The sequence below is a fragment of the Carassius carassius genome, chromosome 23 (assembly GCF_963082965.1).
Source record: "Carassius carassius chromosome 23, fCarCar2.1, whole genome shotgun sequence".
NCBI lineage: Eukaryota > Metazoa > Chordata > Actinopteri > Cypriniformes > Cyprinidae > Carassius > Carassius carassius.
Genome location: NC_081777.1, coordinates 20,149,256 through 20,175,167, shown reverse-complemented (window position 1 = coordinate 20,175,167; position 25,912 = coordinate 20,149,256). Strand labels below are relative to the sequence as shown.

The following is a 25,912-nucleotide window of genomic DNA, read 5'->3' as shown; positions in this document are numbered from 1 at the left end:
ACCAATAAAGACCAAAAAGGTATGCAAATCCTCGCTGTCACCATTAAGTTTAATATGTCCAAACATTTATGCTAAAAATGGATTGACCAAATAAACAGCATGTTACAAGCTCAAATTGACTCCTGTCTCACGTTCCGAAAATGACTTGGCAATTAGTGCCTGTGCTGTTCTTCAAACGCAAACCCTCAAAACTGGACTTCATACAGCGGCCCTCTGTCCTAAAATAAGCAGCATCTGTCAGTTCTGAGGACAGTTTCATGTTCTGAGGCTGCCGCGTCTCTTTGTTCCCTTGTGCTCCATCTCCCATTCTCATAATCAGGGCCTGGTAATTAGTGTGCAGTCCTTACCTTACAGTTACACCTCCAGGTTATTGTTTAGAGGAGAAACAAACAAGAAAAGCATTTGGATGCATTCTCCACGCTTTTGAGTCCCATCAGCCTCATGCCGTATTTAATTATTTGTCCATTCTGTATGTCGTTTGGACTGCGCAATGGCCTTGGCCAAGAGAAAATGCCTTAAATACCATTTTTAGAAGCTGATGATGAAATCATAGTGAATGCTTTTGGAGGTTATTACAATACCAGGAGCACTTGGGCTCGATAATGTGTCCAGAATATTCTTTATGATATATTTATTGAGTAGTGGTCAAGCCAATATATGATATCACAGTGATTAATTTCATGTTTTAAAAAAGATAGCAAATAACATGCTGCAAGTAAATTTATAATTATTTTACATGATATTTACTCAGTTAAAAATAATTCAAAAATTATCAATATAATAAATTCATGATTTTCTGAAGTATGCAAGATTCATGGAAATTAATATCTATTAGGTAGTTAAAGAGTGGTTGGAATTATATAAATGCATATTTGCTGAATGCTGACATCATGAGAGGAAATTTGACAGTGTCTGCTATAAAATGCTATAATACTTGTTAATATACCGTTTCCTTTAACATTTCCATCTAATAGTGTATTGAATAGCTCAGAAAACCACTAATATTGAATGACCAGCAAGTTTATAAATGAAATGCAAATGCATGTAGAATGCAACTTCAAATGTGGTACATTCTCCCATTTATTAGTCATGGGATAAAAAGTGTCATTTCCACAATTTGAATTATCACATGACGACTTGATTCTTCTTGCAGAATGAGAAGGACTGGCTTTTTAGCCATCTAGCGATTTCTTATTAAACGTTCAAAAGATGTCTTTTTGAATGCCGATCTGAATGTTTAATTGCTGTCTAGTAGTTGTACGTGGGTAAGCTATGAGCTGCAGGAAAAATCTTTATTCAGTGTTCTCAGTGAAACTCTACTTTCATCATGACGACCTTCACCTCCGACCCGAGTTCACTCCCTGCTTTAAGTAAAGTAAACAGCATGTTCATCTGAAACGGGGGAAGTGTGTGATCATCTGTAACCGCAATGCCCCAGCCGGAGCCGTAGAGGCACTTACTCCTGCCTACAAGCTGCTATAATTAGTCTCCAACAAACTTTTCTCAGGAAGGACACAACTCGCAACTCCTCGGTTTGCGAGGACCTAAGACAGCGGGTCTGCTCAACCAGTATAGTTCCCATATAGGTGGGGGTGGTGTAGTCACCGCTGTGTCGGTACGGAACCCTTGACTTTTCAAATCTTTCCTCCTTGTGATTAATCCCCTCTGCTCCTGTGTTTAAAAAATGATTCATTACAGCCGCACCCGCCTGGCTTTCCCCCTACACCGGCTCTCCTCAGGGGAGCCATTACCGTGAGCGGGCCTCAGCTCCGATTACCTGCGTCTGACCAAAGAGCTGTTTGTTTTTACAGGTGCAGTACAGCGAGCCGAGAGCTGAGCTCGGCAACCAGGGCCCAGTGAAGAAGAAACGCTTGCGCTGAAACCCGAACGGACGTGTCGGATGAAAGGGACGGACTGCGTTTCAAGACACGGTCTGTTTAAGTCATAATGCCCCATGTGAGTGGTGCCAAACCATCCCTATTTCCACTGAGGTGTATTTATCGGTTGTGTGATACTGTGTGTGTGTGAGAGAGAGAGGCCCCTCCTGACGGGGCCTTTGGCCCGCGTGAACTCACATGGTCACAGTGTCTGAGCATATGAAGGTAAAGACAGGCTTCACCAGCCTCTGCATGTGTTCACGCTGAAATACAATGAAATGCAACACAGCCTTTTTATATATATGAATGTCTTTTCTGGTTCATTTAACAAACAAAATGTACGTGCTTCCTGTTGCTTGTGTCTACAGCAAGGAATATTTAAATGAGGGCAAAATATATTTATGATATACTTGTTTAAACAGTTTTAAATGTCATTGAACATCTTTATCCCTGCAAATGCAGCCTACTGTTCAAAATCGTTATTTTATAACACATGCTGTTCGTTTATTCTATGAATCTTCCATGTTTTGTACATTTATGCAAAGATAAACATGACTTAAAAAGTTTGACATCTTAAATGTGTTTTTCTTCTCTCGTATCCTTAACTCTGTGTTATTTGTGAAAGATACACACAGAATCATTACCCAGCCCACACTTCAGAAGAGGATGCTGGTCACTGTTGGAGGAAAACATCAAAGTCTCTGTGTGTCCAGAGCAGTCAGCTAATGCACCGCTTTTGTAGTTCGCTGACAATAACAAGGTCCAGATGAGAGAGCTCATAGATGGAGAGAGAGAGAGAGAGGAAGAGAGAGTATATACACTCCATAACCCGCACTTAGCATCTCCCATTTTCATTAAAATCACCTCCAGTGCCTAATGGCTCTCTACTAGACCCATCACTCTGTAGTGTTAGCACCAGTGATGGGGCTTCAAGTAGAGCAAATGGAGATTTCCTGCCTCATCAACTTATTTATTCATATTACAGACATATTCCAGCCTCTCCGCTATCAGAAAGTCATTTTTATAGAAAGCAACATTTCCAAAGTGGTGCATCTTGAATGTTGGCATTTCGGAGCGTCGATTTGAAATTAATATTAAGGGATTATTAACATATTAATAAAGTTAACAGCGAGCGCCATGTTCATTTGCACCTTTTTTTTTTTTTTTTACAGCACTATGTTTTGTCCTTCGCCTCGATGTACGGACAACTTTATCTGAGCGAGCTGGGAAAAGTTTCTTTCAAAGAAATGTAAAACCGAACAGATAGAAGAAACTTCCTCAGATGTCATCCGCTCGCCTGCTCTCCCTCAATAATTTAGCGGGCGAGGTAAATAGCCGAGCGGACGCTTTGTAAAAATAGCCGTAGCCATACAGATGAGCCCGAGACCCCAGCTCAGGGAGTTTGTTCAGACTGATTGGAGTGCTCAGCATCCCAGCCTGCCCCCCTCCGTCTCTCCCACCCTCCCTTCACTGCTCTGTTTGGTGCTGGTGAAAGAGCATCGGCTGGTGCAGCGTGAAGAGTTTGATTGGCTCTCAGGGACCTGCTGGAGCCTGGGGCTATCTCTTTTGACAGTCTGATAGAGACATCACGGCACTCTCCCAGGAGCTGCCACCGGGGGTCCAATTCAAAGTGAGGGGGTGTGGAGGTGACCCACGACGCTCTGATGAGAGAAATCCCACACACCAACTCCTGCACCGACTCCACTGGGGGGCCACGGAGAGGGAGAGCGAGGAGGGGAGGGCCAGTGTCCCTTAGCTCAGTAAATGAGACCCCATCAGATGTCTGCGTGAGGTGAAACCAATTAAACAATGCTTGCAGGAAAGCGCTTGTCGCTGGGTTGGCACCAAAACTTGAAAGCAAACCTCTAAGTGGATGTGAAGTGTTTGTGCTGGAGGAGAGCAGCGGTCTTCAAAAATTCAAGACCGTCTCAAAAACGCAGATGAAATGAGAGGCTGCCGATTGGAATCTTTCGTAAAGAGAGCTCTGAGAGCTCCTGTTGACAAGTGTTTTTGGGTAAACTGCCTTGATGAAAATCTTATGCTTTGATGCTTCAGACATTTAGAAAAGTCAAATTGTAGGCCGAAAATGAATGCACAAAATATTAGCACACCCTCTAAAATTCAGCTCTCGACTGTCAACTAAACAGCTCTAAATATCATCCACTATGACAAGTTTTTTTAATAGGTTGTATTAACAAACAACTATTATGTCATCACATGGTCTGTAGCATAGTTACAGTTAAGTTCATAGAAAATAAACTAGTAAACAAAGATTTGATTAAGTTTTTGCGATATTTAAATATTACATTAAATTCTCAACTTGGATAGAAACCTAGTGATGGAGGACAATGGAGACAATATATGTCAGAATACCCCCCCCCCACCCATGTGTTGTCTAATAAACAAAATCATGTTAAAAAAAATTATCAGTTTGTCTCCTGGGATTGAAACCTCAAACCTCGATAGATTACTAAACAGGCAATATGGTCCCTGAATATGTTCCCCAAACTCACTAATGAACATCTCATCCACACAGCAGTTAACACTGCTTGCATCATTCTCTCCCTCTCTTTTTCTCCTTCAATAGTTGTTGTTTTGCTTGGTATGAAGCTGATGTCTTCATCAGCCTGTCAGAAAGGAAGTGCCTGCAGCTGTGGCAGGTCCCCCTAGAGCCTGTCGCACTCCTTGTTTCCATGGTAGTCCTTCCGGCAGCACCATGGGCAAACTGTGCGCAAGGACCCCTTCAACCTGTTTTTTTCCCTGATATGCAGCCCCGAAGCGGGCGTCAAACTGAAACGCCAAATAGTGAGACCGCTGCAATACTTCCTTTGCAGGTGGCGCATTCTCTTTCAGAAGTGATGCCAACCAAATCTCATTTTAATAAGATGCCCCTGTTCCTCAATTATTGTTACGCGGGTGCTTTCATTAAAGAGAAATGACCCTCCCTCAACTTGCCATGTATTCCTGTGGAGTCTTCATAAGGCAGCAATAAGCAAATGCTTCTTGTTAACATAAAGATGTCACATTACTTTACTTTTGATTTGTTTTCCTTAGTAGTACGTCAAAAAAAAAACACATCAGAGACTCGTCGTGTTGCTGAGGGGCTCAACTTCGCTGTATTGAGATCGCCGAGGTCAGGCATTAGTTCTGACACCAATAATGAGAAGGGCTTTCCTGGAATCAGACACTAATGAGATCCAAATGACAAAACTGATTGTTTTTACTCTTCTCAGGGTGGGCCGCACCAACTGAGGACCTTAACCTACACGCTTAGTCTGTTGAAGATATTCCCACATCTCCTGTCTGTACTCCGGAAGGAAAGCCGCTGTGGATCAGTCAGCAACGTATGTAGATGAACAAAGACTAGCCAACATGAGAGCAAAGATTACAGTCAGAAGTGGGTACAAATATTAATTACATTTTAAAGTCACGACTGCAATTGAGCCTGAGGGTGTATGCTTCTGTTCTGCGAACTCGTAGTTTGCATGTTATTTATACAGTGGGCGTATTACGCTTACTGACACCGAGCCGTAATTTCTCGCAATACATCAAGTGCACTGGGGTAGCCTTTAAGAGCTTAAATTAATTCACTGGCCTTTAAAAGCATCTCTCTTAGGGGCCTGTCCGGATTAATAAATTCAACTGATTTGGCTTTAATATTATTCGGAGTGCATTAGAATGTGGCTAACAGCTGGGGTGGTGGCCAGTCTCAGGGGCATTGGCAGGGGCGAGGAGTGCCGCTGAGAGAGAGTGCAAGTCTGAGGGCAGGCTGGCGAGTGAGCAGCGTGGGGGCCAGAGGTCCCTCCGTTACAGGTGCGGCCCTGACAAGCTCGGCTCTTGGATCAGAAAGGCCAGGTTTAGATGAAAGGATGATGAGGAGGGCTGCCGACCGGCTCGGAAACAAAGTCACCCCTTCTGTGCTGATAACTGGTTGCGAGGAGCTTGTTTACTTTCTCCATCCTTTTCTTTTCCTTTTATCGTCAAAGCAAGGAAATGTTAAACAATGTTAATAGAAAAGGACAGCCCTCTTGGTGACACATCATAACAATAATCAAGAAAAAATTTAGCTTAATAAACATGGGAAATCTCTTTCTCGCAATCCCATGACTGAATTGCATTGTGCACCCTTGAGGAAGGACCTTGAGAACAGAGTGCTACGGAAGTGGAAATTTGTGAAATGATAGAAAGGAAGATATGGGAATGGATGGAAATAAAGAGAGAAAGACACCTTTGTTAGCTATCTGTTGTCGCCTCAATGGTCGGTGTTTAGCGTGCGCACACCCCGTCAGGCAACAATACACAGAATAATTTAACCGCATATTTCATTTTAATTAACAGTGATATAATGCAATGTGACTCAGCCTCCAGAGGAAAGAACACAATATTTGGCTTGATGAATCTACTGGAGCCACTCGCAGTTTCTCTTCTCACCTCATGGGATTCAGGTATCATTAGAGATAAGCAGAGATCTGCTTTTTGTCTCACGGTTTAAAAAAAAAAGTGCAGACACATGGGTGACTGCAGGAGTGTTCAATATTAATAGCCTTTCATCAAGGACACAATTAGGACACCTCTATTTGACACATTCTATAGGAGTGTTCTGGAATGTGCCAGTGCACAAAAGCGACAGGGTGAAATCACAGGACGGTAAAGGCTTGTTCAAAAAGACAATTGGATTGATTGCTTTTTACAATTCAGTCCGGTTCACGCAATGCAGCACAAGCAGTTTGTAAGCAACAATGTAACTGCAGAAGAGTTTTTACTACATAGCAGAACTGCAGCTCAATAGAATAAAATAAAAATAAAGTGAATATTTTCAGCCATAAATTATGAATTATAGACTAAATGAAACCCCCAAAAATAAATGGCTAAAATCATTGTATATAAAATCTTGTATATACTAACTCTATATAATTTTTATGTAACCACACACACACACACACACACACATATATTTCAGTGTAGAATATATTAATTTATGGTAAGTTGCATGCAAAGAATATTCTCTGTTGGTCTGTTCCTTTTTTCCAATTACTTCAGGGGTTGGTCTTATCTGTGGTGAAAATAATTGTTACATTTGTCTTCCCATACTGTGTAAAAATGTCTTAGTTTTATACCAAAAATCAACAGAGTTATTGAAATCACCCTACATATCAATTATAATTGGAGACTGAAGTTTACAAAGGTCACTGCCCACTGCCACTGATAGTACAGTCCATCTCTGGGCAGGCTTTGCCTCCTCTTTCATTAACAAGGCCTGCTAATTACAGCCATATGAACTGTCCTCCAGATCTAAAGCGTGCCACTGCGCACATCGTAATTGAACACACCATTGATGTAAAGAAAAAAAAAGAGCTCCTGACTCAGATTAATTAGATGTGGTCTTGCGTTGGAACCACTTTGCTCTGTGATCATGGTTTAAAGGGTCCAGTTGTGGAGATATTGAAATGATGTTTGTTTTGCTCATGAGTCTACGGTGTCAGCCACCAGGGCCCAATTAGCCAGCAAACTGAAGCCTCTGTTAGTTTCTCCTCTTTAGCTTTGACAAGCAGTGGAGGCCCATGTGGTTATATTTTTTTTACTTACCCCTACACTACAGCCGTGCTTTGCACTGTTCAGACATGCCGTGACCGTGTAGTGAAATGATAATTCCTGGAATACAAACACATCTGTCCCTCTTCAGAACTGCAGGGAAAAAGAACTGCAGTTCTGCAGTGGAAAATGGATGTAAGTACATGACATACATCATCCTACATAACTGTACATAACAACAATGGCATTTTTAAATCACTTGTTGCATATGAAAATAAATTAGAATTCAAATGATTAAAACACTGGTTAAAATGAATGTGTATTTAAATGATGCATGGAGTGTTCCCATTTTTGTGGATATTCTGACAGTTGCTATATTATTTGTAAGCCCGGTAGAAAACGTACAATGAACAGTAAGATGATTTAGTGCTTGAAAGTTTCTAATAAAAATCATATTGGATGAAACGTCCAAAACTCACACAGATGTCATCTTCCTTCCTTTGTGGTTGGAATAAACATTTGATTCAAGACAAATGATTTAAAGCAAACTTTTGAAGACACTGATCATTGCCCAGGCTGTCTATCAGCAAGAGCAGCATGACGGTAGATACTTTCCACGATTTGTTCATATTCTGCCTTTTGAGAATGTCTACCAAGTGCATCATCTGACAGCAAAGACTTTATAATCCTAAAGGGATAGTTCAAGAAAACATATATAATAAATCTGAATGTCATTTACTAATTATAGTGTAATATAAAATCCGTGTGACTTTCTTTCATGTGTGGAACATAAACTGCTATTTTGGGGAAATTTAAAGCTGCTCTTTTCCCTAGATTGAAAATCTAGCTTTTTACAGATCTCCATTGTATGGAGAAAAAGAAGTTTGGACTTATCCTTTGCGATCCATTCAAGAACATCTCTGTACTGTAACAACGGCATGAGTGTGAGTAAACAATGACTGTATTTAAGTAATTGGGTGAACTACCTCTTTAAGTAGTTTGATGGACAGAAGCATGCGAGTGTGTGTCGGAGGGGTACTGGGTAGATGATGGCAGGAGGGGGAGGAGTCTAGGCATGAGACAGACAGGGGGAAACAAAGCCATCATCTCCCTGTGCTTGCCCTTCTCTCCCCTCTCCTCCACTCCACCAATTACTGCCTCCCCTGCTCACCCATCAGTATGCAGCAGGGCTCACTCGCAGCACCACTCGCCCCAGGCCATTGAATACGTTACCTCTGCTATGGGGTGAGGGGCTCCGGGGCAGTGCGACCCGTAACCCTGTGGATAATTTGGGATTCCTGCTCCCCACTGACGAGGAGAGGAGAGGTAAAAAGAGAAAACAAATAAAGGAATAAGGTCTGCCCAGACACCTACCCAGAGATCTACTGATTTATTGATTCCCTCATTCTTTCATTTGATTTGTGTGGAATTGTAATTAAGCTAGCTATTTATGAGTCCTCCATGGCAAGACTTTGGCTAACACTATACTGCTACCTACAGGTAGAGCCGTTCGCAATACGTAATGAACTCTATTCTGTTCACTATTGAATAATGAGAAGAAGGCTGATGATAATGACTTGAGCTAATTATTTGCAAGTTTTGGCTTTAATGACAGTGATGAGGGCGACAGAAATTTCATTGAACAGATCTCAAACTGATAAGTTGTTTAGTTGTCTTTAGAAAACATAGTAATATAGAATGAAATAATTAAGTTTTAAACAAGCCGCTGCAGTTTATTGCATACATCATTTTGTCAGCATAAAAGTTCAGATGCAAAAATTTTCTTGTAATATGAGCATTTAGTTATTTCACTTTAATAACAATGAACATAACCTATGCACTGCCATTCAAGTGAAAAACTACTGGACATACACATAGCAGCTCACTTTAGAAGAACATTTTAAATGGCACTTAGAGGATTTTGCATCTGAACTATGTTTTATTTGGAATGGGAGGAATACTATTCCTCAACTTTTAATGTTAAGGGTTAGTGTATAGTGAGAAAACTGCAAACTTAAGGCTACACACAAAATGTGGACATGTGATTTTATAGGCTAATCTTACCTTTACATTATCTTAATGCCTACAAATCAATCAGCCCAACAACAAGAAGAACCACTGCAACAATAATACAGTCCTCTGAGGTCATTTCCGTTAACTGAAAAACTGATGCATGATGGCACCAGCTGCGTTTGTTTTGGTGCGTTCAGTTCAAGTCATGTTGGATAGATTGTATTTACAAGTTGAACACACATGAATGCCAGCATAAAGTCGTTATTATGAGTGGGAAACTCAACATTTTCTTTAAGCTCTGAGTTTCCGAGTCGGGCGCATTAGTGAGAAAACAAGTGGGATGCAATGGATGCAGTCAAAGTCTGTATTAATTGTAAATAAGTTGAAATGAATAAAATGGTTATTTTTTGTCGAACAATAAAACTGGTACATAAACAAAATATTATATTATTGTATAGAATATTTAATGATTCAGTTTATATCACCTTCATAAATGGAATAAACCAGAAAAAAGCAAAAACACAATGCACATTATTTATTAATCATTTTGTAGACATAAAGAAAAAAGTAGAATTTTATGTAACAAATTTAATTCACCATCTTGTTCCGACCAAAGTAACTTAAACGCACTTGACGTCGTAATTATGTCTCGTCAATTTGTAAATACAAAGCTTCCAGGAGGACTTGAATGCACCATGAAAACAAGATAAAGATTATGTGGTTTGGACCTTTTCTTATTAAGTGTGACGCAAGAAGATTCCAGCGACAAGCAATGTGTCTGTCCACATCTGCTGATGCAACAAAAATCACAAAATTCTAGCCAATCAGAAAAGCATGTGGGCGGGCTCTCTCAACCAGCACAACTTGTCTCATGTACAAATACACAGTGAAATGAAAGGGGTCACTACACTGATTTTTTATTACTTTAATATGTTCTTTGAGGTTTACTCATAATGTTAATAAAGTTTAATAAAGTTAATATGTGGAAACTGATTATTATTATATATCAAACCCCATTTCTGAACTTCTCTCAGAAACAGGCTGTTTTTAAGCCACTGTTATGATTGGCTAACATCATTGCATAGGAAACAGTATCGACGCCCCCTCGCTATTGCATGTTTTGAGTGTTTTGCGAACATAATACAAATAAAATGGTCATTTCCAGACAAAGCATTATGAAATCATTTACTTACAAAGTAATGCAGCTGCAGTTCGAACTAGTACCGCTTCATCTTTCAACAAATATCCATTTGTTCCTGATATCTGTACAAAGACATGGACAAAGACATTTTAATCCAAACTCAAAGTGAATGTTCTTTCACTCCATTTAAGAACTTCACAGAGTAGCGTATTGGCCCAATAAGCAAACTGAATTACTGAGTGTTAATATAGGCTCACAGAGTGTTTAGCTCATTTAGTTTCTGTTCATTTCAGAAACTTTGCACTTGTCTACTGATACTTTACCATTATATTATATTTTGTTCAGCGTAGAAAATGAAATTAGTAAAAAAACAAACAACAACAAAACACTTAAATTAGAGGATTTGTTGAAGCTGCTTTGCATAGCCTCTATATGTACGTTTGTGTATATATAGACTCCTACACGCTGGCCTTCAAGCCTAGCCAGGGCTCTTCCCACTCGCCAGCCAACAGATGCATGGAAACAAACGCTGCCCTACAGAGCTGCTCTTGTCATGTTGGAATAAACGGTGTGAAGAAATTCTACAAAACAGGAAAAGCGAACCAGGGAAATGTTCCACTCCATTGTGCTGCCTAACTAAGTTAGCAGCCGAATAGGCAAAGAGGGGAGAGAAATGGGAAAAATGCTAGAAGCGCTTATCATCAGACAAAGCTCACATTGCACCCAAAACATTTTAGACCCGAGCGGCTGACATAAATGCCTTTTTAATATGCCACTGTTTCTCCCCCAAAAAACAGTTGGAATAATTGATTATTGCATTAGTTAATGTAGCGATGAATCAATTATCAAACGTGTCAGTCCTAGCCAGGGAAACAAGGGAGGCAAGAAGATGGTAGACAGTGAATGTTATAGAGCCATGGGGAATTATGGAACTATTCAGAGCGCTGTATTCATTGGTTGCTGGAAGAATGGGTTGCCTCTGTGGTGCGGTCTGAGTTGTGAAGGGGCAAACCGAGGACATTAAATCAACTGGCCAAGAAATCTCACGGCAGGATAGTTTCAAATAACTCTCTAACAATTAATTGATGAGGTAAAGTGAGATGAGGTAATCCACTTTCAATAATTGAACAGCCAGCATGATATGTTTTATAAAGTCGGAACAACACAGGTTAAAACAAACACAATCATGAAATGTAGCTTCTCTAATTCAGATCTCAAACCATCTAAATAGAACAGTATAATAAAATGTTCTGTTTTATGCCAGCTTGACACTGATAATAAATCAGGCAATAATTTCAGATGATTTTTATCGTTTTAAAAACAGATCCATTAGCATTTTTTATTATTCATGCGCATAATAAGAAGAATAGAACGTCAGATACTACACAACAATATTATAATGATTAAAATTTGAATATAACGAAATTATCCCAATTTTAAATTTGGTGAAAAAGCGTGGATGAAAATTTAAATTCAAGCCGTTTGAATCGAGTCCACTATGCTGTGGATATTTGAGCTCTTGATATAAAGCGAAGCGAAAGCTTTGACGCTGATCATTCTCTAGGTTGTCTCTCAGTGAGTCATAGAGCAGCATGACGGTAGGTAGTGTAAACATTGTTGGTCTGTGGTTAGACGTGTAGGGGAAGCTCTCTCCAGCAGAGGGGCACCTGCTTCTCAAAGCCGGGCCACTTAATCACTTTCATCTGGGCCCCCTGCTGCCTCGCTAACCTGGTCTTACTTTAGAAAGCAGATCTGTCTTTCACATCCTCACACACGCCTCCCTTTCTTTTGCTTTCAGCCTCGGTTGTTTTACCTTTTCTAATTCAGCCCAGATGTGACGGCCCGCTCCGCCGCCCGTTCTTCCCCCTCTCCCTCTCGCGCCCACCTGCTCGCTGACCTGCGGACCCCACACCCAGTCTCTCATTTGATTTCCCTTCTCTGGAGTGAAAGGGCTGTTCTGTAGCTCATCGCAGCGCCTCTTTTTGCTTCGCCCCGTATTGCCTGGAGGGTCTGTGTTCTGCGTTGGTGCGGAGAAGCGCTGGCAGACCCCTGTCTCAGTCGCAAGCCTTCATGGCTTTTGTTACTCCTTCAACGACTCAATCAGAAGCTCCATGCCTGTGGCCTTTAAATAATCCACCTCCCATGTAGATGGCTCTAAGACCAAGGACTCATACAGGCAGTCTTTGAGGATGCACACACAATAGCAGCAGTGTTATTTTTGACTCGTGATGTATAGGAACGATTTCAATCTAAAAATGATTTCGACACACTCATACTCTATGAGGAAATTACGATATTGGCCAATTATCATCTGAAGGAATTCCATTATAGGAAAGAAAGGGCTGGTTTGTGGAATCATCTCGGCTTTAATTGGATTGGTCCGGTTGGACATCCCAACTTGATGGACAGCCCAGATCTCTCTAGACCAGCACAAGTCTGCGTCTGCCTCTGTTAGACAGGCCTCAGTAAATAATCTCTCACTGCTAAATGCTCACTGTTAATTGTGTTTCCTTTTTTCCCAGATAATTACGACAACACCTCTGCGCCTCAGCTTGAAGGACGCACTCCGCCAGGGCCTAAGCAGGTGCCTCTTACTGACTGACAAGAGCTGTCAATCACCCGTAAAGAGCTCTCCACTTTCCTTCAGCTGTATGCTGCGATATTCCCTTTTGTCAGTTTATACCAAACACAAAATGAAAAAGCCGGGGCTTAACCAGGTAGCAAACAGGCCCCAGACTGTCAAAGGGAATTAGAGCGAGCATGTCTGCTTCTCTCCACTCTATCTATGAGGCACTCGCAGTGCTGTTCCTCGCACATGATAAGGGCTTTTACTTATGGGACCTACTGTGATTAAGAGTCCCTGGGTAATAGAGCCTTGCCTTGCTGCCGCCTTTACAATAGTCGATGAAATTACTTACATCTTTTCAGTTACAGACTGATTTTTCTTAGCCAAGAAGAATTTAAAGGCATAGTTCACCCAAAAAATGTTTTGTCATGTACTCACCATAATATCATTTCAAATCTGCATTACTGATATATTTGGAGAGGAAAAAAAGTTTGTAATGCATGTCCATTGGGTCCAATGTTGTTTAGACCCCAGAAGTCTTCAAAATATCTAATTTTGTGTTTCACAGAATAAAGAAAGTAATGTTTGAATTAAAACAAACATGAAGGTGAGCAAAATAATCTACAGAATTTGCATGTTTGGGTAAACTTTCCTTTTAGGATAAATGTAACATGGTCAAAAACACCCAACATATAGTATTCAGGCAAAATCCCAATATGCCATTTTAAAAGAATAGAAATATTTATAGCAAGATGTTCAGACTGCTCTTTCCATACACGTGAATGGTGACAACTTCTTTCAAATTTTCAGTGGGAGATTACTTGCATTTCAGAGCTATCACATAAGACGACTTAGATTGCATTGAAAAAGTCATACAGCTTGACAGTTCCACTTTCAGTTCCCTTTCTAATCAACCCAGCCATGCTTGCCATTTCAGCACACAAACACTGGTCAGACGAAGTGAACAGAACAAAAAAAAAACATGAAAAAGAAAAAGCAGAGCATCTCGTCTGCTCACTCTCCACATCTTCCACTCAGACCATTTGCATGGCCACAATTAAGAATGCTAATAGAACATCCCAGACCCCGCCTTTGAGGAGGATGGAAAGAGGCACCCCTATTGTTATTCTTATACCTGACCTGGAGGGTATTGTCACGCTGTGCTGAAACAGCCGGGCTCTCAGGAGAGCATAATAAACTAACCGAATCAAAGATGGGCACGCTGGTGTGGCCTGGCACTCCTAACACCGGTCCTTGATTAGTTAGACGAGTCGGAGAGATGGAGAGCCAGCGGCCATTCGTGCAGAAGTGGCTGAGGCTGAGCGGGAAAGCAGGTCAGAAAGTCAGGGTCGCTAAGCACCACTGCGCTATAGAGCGTCTCTGACAGGACAGGGCCATGAACGGGGAACGACATTAGGTTTATGTGAAGGGAGGCCAAGAGCACTACTATAGTTTCTTATTTAATAGTGGACGAGTATAATATGCGTTTTAATATGTTCTTAAATGCAATACAGTGAGACTTACAGTATAGTCATAAAAACATATTCACATATATACAGTAGGCTACGCAGAGGAAATCAAACCAATATCACAATATGTTCCATCATAGAGTCCATCATTTGCCATGCAGTCTGCTAACCTGAAATAGACAAGCAACATTTTTTTTTTAATTCATTAATTACTAGGAATTTAGCTCATAATCATCATGATGTGCAATTAGAAACACTTGGACATTGAGAATTTCCGGCCCGTATGTGCACCATATGTGCAGCCTTCAGTAAATCATATAAAATTTGCTTCTGTTTAAGTGTTCAGCTCTTTAGATCCGAGACATCATCAGCGTGATGTGTCCCGATATCGATAACCCATTAATTCAAGCTTCGCGAGACATTTTCCAATGAGAAGCCGTTTCTGACACACACACACACACCACAACGCTGGATAGATTCCGAACTCTCTCTGCAACCTAGCAACCCGTCACACATAGACAGGATCTAGACAGGCACTTTAGGGGAATTCAATTCACTTGTCCACAGTGAATAAGATTGAATCACTTAGACATCTGAGGTGATTTAATAGTGTTAACATACGTAGCGCCTCAGCACAATGACACAGGGAAAAGGGGGCTCTTAGGATTATTACACTGACTCAAAAATAAGTCACTTTCTTGAGTTCGCAAATATAATTTTTCTGCATGATACTTTCCAGATAATAGCAGATAACTTGAGAATTGACTCTATTATTCATGTCAATGTTTAAGAAATCTGTGCTTTTCCTGGCTCTATTGGGCTTGTACTAAATGTTAAGCAAAGCACATACAGCTAATGTATTTACACCTGTCACCAAAACACGAATATGGAAATAAAATGAATTCCTGTACCAAATTACAGGACACGTCAGGTGTCCTTTTCGACACATGTCAAGCAGAGATAAAGTATTTCTACTTGGAGTACTATTCTGAAAAGTAGTCACAAATTATTCAATGCTACCCAGCAAATGTTTCTTGTGATTAAGTTTTAGCCATTAAGTTTAACACAGACACATGTACAGCAATAATAATGGTAATATTTAAAACAAAGATTTTACTGTACTTTCTTGGAATATGTTTATAATACTTGACCATATTGCAACTGCCTATTCAAATGTTATGCAGAACAGAGGACAAACGAAAGAAATCATATTTTTTTCAATGAAGTCATCAAAAGTTTGTCAGTTTCCTAAACACCTGGAGAGCGGGACAGCAGCCGCGGGACGTCTGTAAAACAGACGAATGAATAAACAAATGATGGAGAAACAGCGGCAGAGATGAGAGGATGTGAAGAGCGTAGGTGGCCTGGCCAAGACTTCCTCACAGTCACTCTTCTGACCGTGGGAGGATAAAAATCTGGAAACATACTTTGGCTTTTTTTTCTATTTTATCATCATCATCTCCCTCTTGCAGCCTCTCTTTTTCTTGTTTTTTTTTTTCTTCTCCTTTTTCTTTTCATTTGCGGTTCTAGGCCTGATAGAAAGGCCATGGCCATGTTCTTGGAAGATAAATGAAGTCTCAATATCTGCACCCTTCTGTAGCTGCTCTCCTCTTATAATATCCTTTATTTAGGAGATATGGAAAAGCTCATCTCGAATGATATATATGCATCGATCTGACAAAAAAGAACCATATTATTATTCCACTAAAATTTGTATAACTATTAATTCATGCACATGCATGAAAGGTAAATTCCTTCTTAAAAATATGTGATAGTATTTGCTAGTTTTTGAATATATAATTCTACATTTCATATTTATGAAACATTTATTTCTGTAAGTAAAGGCAATATTAACCTCCTTCTGTTGGGACTCCAGCCATTTTTATTTTTAAGCCCATAGGTGGCAGTATGCCACCACAAAAAGAGCTGCAAGCATGTCTGCACCACATGGCAGAAGCAAGTCTGAGCCTCCTTCACAGATTTAATTAGACAGAAACAGATATGTACATGTTCAGTCTTAAGCTGCCATTCCTCATTATTTTTTCATCGTCTGCCGAGGGGGGTGGGGTGGGGGGGGGGGATACAGCTAATCCTCTTTTAGTAACTTTTACAGCAATCATAAAAATTAAGTGGAGCTTTTTTGTATGGAGAGTCATGTTAAAATGTTGCTTCACACCTCTGAATGATCAAGATGATTGTGGTCAAAAATGGCAAGTTAAAGTTTTTTTCCCTTTAGAAAATGATTTAGAAGAAATGCATTCGACTACCAGAGCCCAAGGGATCCATGAGCAAATAATGTATAGTCAACTGATAAAAAAAAAAAAAACCTTTCTTTTGGATTTAGTTATACTTATAACTAAAGTAATTTACATTACGCAACCTTGAGATTATCTGCCACTCAAATTGTTTAAGTGTGCATTCTCGATTGGTTTTAAATAATGTATTACTAATTTTCAAAGGACATGATACAGTAAAAGCAAATGACTAGATTTTGAACAGGAGGTAATTTGATATTCACATATGCCTTTTTGAGTGCAGGATGTAAAAGCCTCAGAAAAATGAAATAAAGGTATCAGAAAGAAAAGAACTCTGTGTAATATCCCACGCACCCTTATGTGAATCACAAGGCAAAAGCTTGCAAATGAAAACGGCCTGGTTAATGAACCCAGACAATCTCCAGCACACATATGGATGGTTTTGCAAAGAAGTGCACCAAAAATAGTCCACCTGCCGACAAGCCACAGCTTACAACTCTGTGAGCTGGAGTTTGATTCTGTTATGAGAGGACAAGCAGACAGGACAGAGATACGGCCTTCCTCTTTCCACATTAATTAAAAAAAGGATCAATTAACAGCGATGAAACCCACTGCAGCATACTGACTAGCTGGTAGTCCAATCAAGCCTTGAAATGCAGAGCAGTTGGCATGTCTGGTGCTTCTTTCCTTTTTTATCTATTCAAACTTAATTGCAATTTTCCAGCGTAGAATGACGTGATGGAAATGACCGGGTAAAATTAGCATCATATGAATAACTATTTACAAGCTATTGACAAAACACTTGCATTTGCTCATTTGTGATTTCGACATTAAAGTGTGTCCAACGCTGAGCTTCATGCTCACGAAAGGAAATATTATGCAGATCGAAAAGGGCCTCTTCATTTCTGTGACTATTCTTCCTCCCCTTTTTCCATCTTTGTGTCCACCTTTATCATGGAAATTCAGAGCAAAGCCGGGCTATTACAGACATCAGCGTTAGCTTTTGCTGACTCGCAAAACATCTCGAGCCGGGGACAGTTTTGCCCTCACAGTCGTGCTGGATATAAACAATACGGACACAATATGGGAAATGGATTTGCGATTTGAAACTTGATATTGACGGCTCTAATATGAAATAAATAATGATGACCTTCAAAAGTATATCCATCACTCAATCAAATCATAGCATGTGGGTATAAACAATTAAAGAAAAATAACTGTGTTAAAGTTTACATTTTTAGATAACCCCTAAATTTGGTAATTAAACAAAAATAACTACAATAATACAGCTAGTTCTGCTGGTATGTGTTTGCACTATTAGACCTCCATATAAATAATCACAGTCTGCAGTAAGCTCAAGTCATACACACACTAATGACTGGAAAACACGGTAGCACAGCATTCACACAGCCCTCTGCACACTGGTGGTCTTAGGATTATGTAGTCATATATTTGCTTGTTTTTAATAATTCATCCAGTTATTATAACAATATTAGCAAAGATTAAACACTGGGGTGTTGCTCATTACGTTGGGAACACAGCACACCAAAAGCTCATTTCCTGCAGAGGAAGCCTGACTAACCCTGACTGACCTCTAGATATTCCTATTACCGTGTTCCGATGCTTACACATAGCAGAGCTACAGCTCGAAGAAATGCACAACCCTTGTTCTTTCTTTTTTAAACATTAGCAAGGAGGTTACAAGAAATATTGCATCAGACGTTATATAATTACTAATTGAAGCGATGAACCTTTCGAGTCTAAGATTTCCATCCAAACAGATGGGAAGGACCAAAGCATTAGTAAAATCCTTTTAGCAGAGTTTTGAGGAAAGTGCTTATCTTCTGAGGGATTTGTATCATCTGTGTCTTGATGAATATTTGGTGCAGATCATGCTTACAAAGTAGTGTCAAAAAGGTAGCTTCACTTTGAGGTATGCGACTCGTTTATTTAATCTGTTTTTCTTTGAAAGCTCGTCCCCAGGGAATATTTATATCCACCTGTCAATACAGCTCCGCAACGAAAGTACGGGACTTTATCCGTCCACATGGTCTTTAAAATAGCATTTTCTTCCAAAGAATGAGCCTCCATAATGGCCAATTTAAGTGAGCTAAGACGGCGTAAATCTTGATTTACTTCCATCCGCCAAAATCAAACATCAAAAATTAGTGACTGAAGCATACAAATGGTGTACTGAAGATCTTTCATCTTGATCGGTGGCGGTAAAAAAATGTGTTTAGTCTCATAAGATTTCCAAACAGAAAGCTTGTGGAAAGGCAGAATAATATCTGCGCTGTATGTAAATTTTCAAATTTATAAGATGACAGTGAAAGCTGAAGTCTCTGTACCAGGGGGGAACTTGAAAGCAGAAGCCACCATTAGACCTATTTTCTCATCTTTATTTTCGCGCTCTATGCCTGTCCTCCTTGAAACTGTTGACAGTTGTTGCGGAAACAGGATGTATGCTAAAAATACAACAAATAATCGCCAGAATTTATAAATAGGGCCCATCACGTCCAACTGAGTGCATTATGACAAGGAAGGAACAGATTTGATCCAGTCATATAAATACAACTACTGTAACACTTCACCGATATGTCTATCCAGATAATTATCTCAAGTGACTGAGACACCTGAGACAGACAAGCACAATGACTCTAATGGGTCTGTCTAAGTTACAGCGACTAGCCTGAACCAGAACGCAGTCATTTATTTCAAAATGGTAACATAATGCAATAATGGTAAGCAGCGGTTGTTTTGATTGGGGAAAGGATACCCACTAAAACTGCAGTTACAGCGTGAGAACATAATATTAGCGTCTGTCATCGAAAGGAGCTAACAGGGTTTCGGTTTCAGCTCTTTCGGAAATCAAATTAGTCAGCCAGACATCCAATTAGTGTTTTTGTTTAGTTACATGTCGGAGCTGCTCAGTAGACTGTTAAGGGGTGTGGTGGAAGCTGGGGGTCGTGAGGGGCTCTACCCTCTCAACCAAGCTTTTGGGGTTACGTAAACTTTAAACACTTACAGGAAAAGTAGCGTGGCAACAGCAAACCGTGCAGGATTTGAATGTTTTACACGCAGGCGACATTACAGCCCTCTGTAAGTGTTCGCTAAATCCAGCCGCAAGAGTAGGAAAAGATGTAGTTTGTCGGGAGACTTGAAGCCACAATTAAGGCAAGTCCCTAGTTTCTTAACGGCTAAATCATATCAGATAGACTATCGACATCCTCCTGTCAGCGAGTGAGCCCTCTGAGAGCTAGCTATTTACACATTGACTGATTGACTGTTTTTTAATAGACACATAATTGGTGACAAAGACCTTCAAATGGAGTGTCATTTGCCAGAACATTTGCGATAATTCACAGTCAGTCTAATTTTCCATTGGACACCGTCCCAATGACAGGGCTGCAGAGACGGCTTTACAGCAGTGACATGAGCCCAGGGAAGTGTTAAAGCTGGTATGTAGAGGGGAATATATATATATATATATATATATATATATATATATATATATATATATAAAACTCACTCGCTCTCTATAAACACATTATAATTATAGTTCATAGGACATATAAGGCTGTTTATGTAATGGAAACTGTAATATGATTTATTACATATCAGTGTTACGGTTATTTTAGTATTATTCATACTTGTACTCTCAGTTTTATAAAGCTTACATATTTAAAGCTTTTCATAACAAATTTACTTTATATTTTCAGTTTATCAGTTTAATTAGAATTATTTATAGCAGTTTTATGTTCTTTTGTCATTTTTATTAGGTTTAGTAATTAGGCAACATTTACCATTTTTTGTTTACGTTTTTCCCGTTTTATTTTATTTCAGCACCATTTCAATTAACAATGAACTATTTTTAATAGTTTTAATGATATATCCCATTCGAGTACTGTAACCCCCACAATATTAGCTAAGTAATTTCCACATAAACACAGCTTCACGTTACCACGATAACTCAGTATAAATACAGAGCAAAGAATAATCATGTAAATGTTACAGTTCTTTTGCTGCTGTGCATGACAGGTGACCTTCACGTCACCTTGTGCTGCCAGCACTGCCTCAAGCTTGCTATCATCAGTAGTCATGGCACAAAGTGACAACACGAGAGAATTAAAAAGGCAGGAATAAACACGCTATAGATCTCGAAGCATTTCAAACAGGCTTGGCTCTTCGTAGCAGCTGCTCGGAGGATGTTTTAACATCTATTAATGCTGAATTACTCCAATTACAAGCTTTCTTTACACCCAGGCCCCCTCGCCTAGCCCATGCGAGATGGCATCCAACTCCAGGAGCCAATCACAGCCGGCCCCAACCACCAGCAGCAGATGTAAGCAATTTACTTCTGATTTCTTCATATTCAGTGTGAGGCGAGCTCCTGATGACCTGCGACCCTGGAGCCTGCAGGATTCTAACCCTATCAAATTAAAGCTCTCTGCTCACTTATCCCCCAGCGCTCCTCTGCTGCTAAGCAGCCATCTCGCTGCATAGCAACGCGGGGCCGGGCGTGCTGGCTCATACGCCCTGCCTCATCAGCCGCTATTAGGGAAAATATACAGTGGTCTAATTGGATGAGATTCAGCTAAGGAAGTGCAGTTAAAGGTCATGGAGCCGCCGTGTGTCTTCTGCTCTTCAGAATCATTTTCAGTGTCCTCCGCTGTTAAACAATAGGGCCAAAGTTGCAATCTCTCTCGTTCTCTCAATCTCTCTGAGCTCCTGCAGGAGGAGCGCCGGCCGCCGTGATGAAAGGAGAGACCTGAGAATCATGTAAACAAGATGGCGGGGCCTTGACTGTTTTGCTTGGCACCACCTGTGCGTTCGCCCACTCTGAGCATCGGGCCGCTCGTGCAGTGGCCTTGACATTAGCCAATTTCATACATTTAAGATGATTCGTAAGGCCACATCCCTTCTCCAATCAGTTCTTCTTTTGTTGCCTTCATCCATGGTGCTAATTCTCAAGGCTAGGTGCTCCCGAAGATATTTTCATTCAATTTCTGATTAAGTCAGAAACTCAGCTGGGCACAGAGGAAGCCTGATGCTTATAAGAGCACCCAAAAAGGACTAAACAAACACAGGGAAGGTTAATGGCATGTTTATGCTCTGACTTTTAACTTGATCATTCCAATTCGAACAGGCAATTTTAAGAGTTAATTTCTCATTACTAGGTCAATTTATTTTCTTTTCAAGTAAATATTTGCATTTTGGAAAACAGTGACACTTCTATAGTATAACAATGTGGTATAAGTAATTATAAGAATTGTATTTTAATATCAACTGCTTATTAAACAACAATCTATACAGCACGTCTTTGGGTATTGTGGATATATATCGTGACAGATTATCTAAGAAACATTACCTAATGAACACTAAAATACTCTGAACTGATTGGCAAAACAGTGATCCATAAGTATTTATATATTTAAGACTGAACTGTTGTATAAAAGCATCACACTTTCGATTTTGTTTATAGGGACAGTTCACCCAAAAAACTAAAAATCAAGAAAATAATTTATGTCTTTTTATTTTCTTCTGGAACACAATATAATGTTTAAACCAGTGTTATTTTAGTATTACTGATATACTATTGTAGTTTTTATTAATATATTGAATTAGTTCTTATTATTAGATTTTGTTGAATAAGATATTGAGTTAAGTAAATTGTCATTTTAGTTTTAGTTAATGATAATAACCCTGATTAGAAAACCCCATTGAATTTTATTGTGTGTCCAAATAAACATTCTTTTTTTAATTTCTTCTTTTATATTACTAATACTAACACAATTTCCATTTTTGGGTGAACTTTCCCTTTAATAAAAATAAGTATTTGATATACATTTATTTTGTGCCAAGTATACTACAAATACATTTAAATATTTATGTGGTTAATAATCATACCCTGCAGTTGTATTTTTGGTATCCTAAACTGGAACAACTAATTTTGTGCTTAATGCACTTTAATTGTGCAGAAGTAGTGCTGAAGTCCAACTAAAGATATGAAGTATACTTGATTGTACTAAAGTGGAACTACTATACAAGTATACTTCAGGTACATCTTGCATTTAAAGACTGTATTATACAGAGATCATATGCTCCTCATCAATGGCAGTGACATTAAAACATTTTAGGCATAATATTAAGAAATGTGCATTGTGCAAAAATAAATTCTCCAAATAAAGTGAAATTAAATAGGTTAATGGATTTGAAGTATTGTATAAAAGTTTTAGTATGAAATAAATGTATGTTAAATAAATTATGGCATAGGTTTTTTTTTAATTTTTATAATAGGGAATAGTGTGACATTGCTTAATTCACATTTTTATTTTATTTTGTATGTAGAGTGCCACTGAACTTTTCATATTTTAATTTTGCAGTCCTCCAATACTTTATAAATAGCTGTGAATAGCAAACTTTACAACTTTGCAAACATGATCTTATGGTATTCGTCAAAAACAGCGAAAAAAAAACAATCTTTTAACTTCTTAAAAGACATAGTTCACTGTGTTTTGCAACAAACACAACCGTGGGCTGTTTATTCATGTGTAATCTCCATATGTGTGATAACGGTTGAGGTTTGGGAAAAAGGCATGCTTGCTTAAGGGGGCAATCAGGCCTGGTAATGCTGCAGTTGAGTGTGTACCCTTCTAAGAGTATGGGGCTTTAGTGTCTCGCTGTCAGCCAGTTTTACAGCTGGAAGGGCAGGGGCCTCTGGAGCCAGCCAGCTGAACCGAGCTTGCAGAGTGGGCCGCACCCACCCTCCTACGCCATCTCCCTATCTTTTGTTCCCCAGAGAAAAGCTCCTCCGCCCCACAACGCTTCACTAACCACTATGTGTTTGCTGTTGGAAAAACCTGATTAAAGTGGCCAAGACACATACACACCACTGAACACACACACGCCTCTGAAAACACACAAACACAAACATGGACTAAGCCTATCAATGACTCCCAGCTTCCCCCGTTCGTTCCCCACTCCCAGAAGACCCGGTATTGGCCCTGGCAGTGCGGGAGCTCCAGGAGAATGCCGCCATCCATTGATCTGTGCCTGATAAAGCCCTCGGCATGGTGTGCATGCTGCTTCATGGGCTTCATTCCGCTCAGCCGAGTCCATTTCAGGGAGCTGTGCTAGAGCTAATGTGGGCTGGGCCGCACTAGGCACGGCCTTTGGGATTTGGCCTAAGTGCTGTTTGCTCTAACGCTTTGCTATGAGAGTCTGAGGGACCATGCAGGAGTACTTTCACACTTCCCCCCGGTCTCCTCCACTCTTTAAGATCTCTGCAGTCAGCCGAGAGAGCAAAATATGGAAGAAGGATTAGAACCAAACTAAACACACGTTTATATATCAGGCCTACATGTGGTTCTACCACAGAAAAAAAATCATAACTTAAAAAAAACTAATGTAAAAAGATCAAACCTAAATGAAAATGCTTGTAGACATATCTTTTAGCTTTGGTAATTTACATTACTTGGCGTACTCCTAAAAGTTAACGTTTGGCAGATTTGAAATCTTTTTAGAAAATGGACCAAAAACACAATTGACCCATCCTGCACTATACAGATACTCATACAATCAAATGATCTCTACAATGAAAATGTCCCTCCCCCAATACCACCTGCCGCAGTCTAGCAAGAAACAAATCATGATTCATGCCTTTGACGTACACTACGGTTCAAACAAGATTTTATAATGTTTTAGTCTGAACAAGGCTGCATTTATTTGAGAATACAGCTAAAACAGTAATATTGTGAAATCTTATTACAATTTAACATTTTAAATTGTTTTGTATTTTACTTTATTCTAAGATAATATTTATTAAAATGAAATGTAATTCTGGGATGGCAAAGTTGAATTTTCAGCAGTCACTACTACTACACTACTACAGTCTTCAGGGTCACAAATCATTCTATAAAACTGATTTTGTTCTCAAATAATGCTAATCTAATTATTATAAACCTTTTGTAACCGTGTTAATGTGTAGTTTTAGAAAAATAAATACAACTAATATAATTTTTTAAAAACACACTTTTCACTCTCTAAGTTTATTTAATTTCCCCCAATATCAAACAGTGGAAACAATAGGAAAAGTTTGTTACTACGCAATTTTTTTCTAGAGTTCATGAATATGTTGTGGAAATTACATTTTACAAACTTGGGAATGAAATGGTCAACTCATTTGCCTTGCTAAGGTTAATTTCATAGCTAGCATTTTATGAATCTTTAATACACACACTATAATATAATAGTAATAATATTCACTGACTTCATTGCATTATTTGACAGCTCAACTGGAAAGGACACACACAATAAAAATATGCAGTTCACTAGTGATATTTACCTTCATTTTCAAGCTTTGTATTCTTAATAGAAATCAATAAGAGACATAAATTGCTGAAAAATGAAGAAACACCTAACGACAATCTACTTGTTACAGTACAGTATATGGAGAGAAAACGAGAGATACATCAGCACAGGAAAGTAAACTGTGCTCTTCAGGTCATATCATAAGGTCTTTAAAATGGTATTTATGTATCTATTTATGTTAAATATAACAACAAGGCATGCATTAAACACCAGCTGAAATGTTTTTTTATAAGGTCATGGTGTGATCCAGTCCCTGTAACCTACATCCAAGTATCTTTAAGACATGATCTACTCTATGAATGCTGAGCAAACAGTCTTGTCTGGCTGATGTGACAGATGCTCAGTGGTCTCTATTGGCTCTGCTCTTGCTGCCTGTCACCTTTCACATCTCCGTGTTTACGGAGGTGACCCTCAGCGTGCCCTCCAGCTCCATACGTTATCGGCACTAACCCAATCGAACACAGATTTCTGCTGAGGGGGTGGAAGAAGAGGCCAAGACCCAGAGCACAAAGAGAGCCAACCGCCACAACCCCTGTGACCTCCCACCACCTGAAGCGCGACCCTCATTTACAAGTGGGTCACCTTTGCTACAACTGCATTTGCGCAGGGTCAGCTTAAGATATGTGTCCTCAAAGGAGGCCTGACCAAAGGAGAGGTCTTAATTACGTAGGGCTCCCTGAGAAGCAGGC

At 39.6% G+C, this 25,912-nt stretch overlaps 1 protein-coding gene across 1 annotated transcript in view; it reads left to right on the top strand.

The window, feature by feature from the left end:
- mctp2a (multiple C2 domains, transmembrane 2a) overlaps positions 1-2,443 on the top strand; it is a 44,791-nt gene extending 42,348 nt beyond the window's left edge. Inside the window, exon 22 of the mRNA XM_059506415.1 lies at positions 1,812-2,443. Coding sequence (XP_059362398.1) covers positions 1,812-1,880 — 69 coding nt within the window. The 3' untranslated portion in view covers positions 1,881-2,443. The remainder of the gene's footprint in view (positions 1-1,811) is intronic.
- The last annotated feature ends 23,469 nt before the right edge of the window (positions 2,444-25,912 follow it).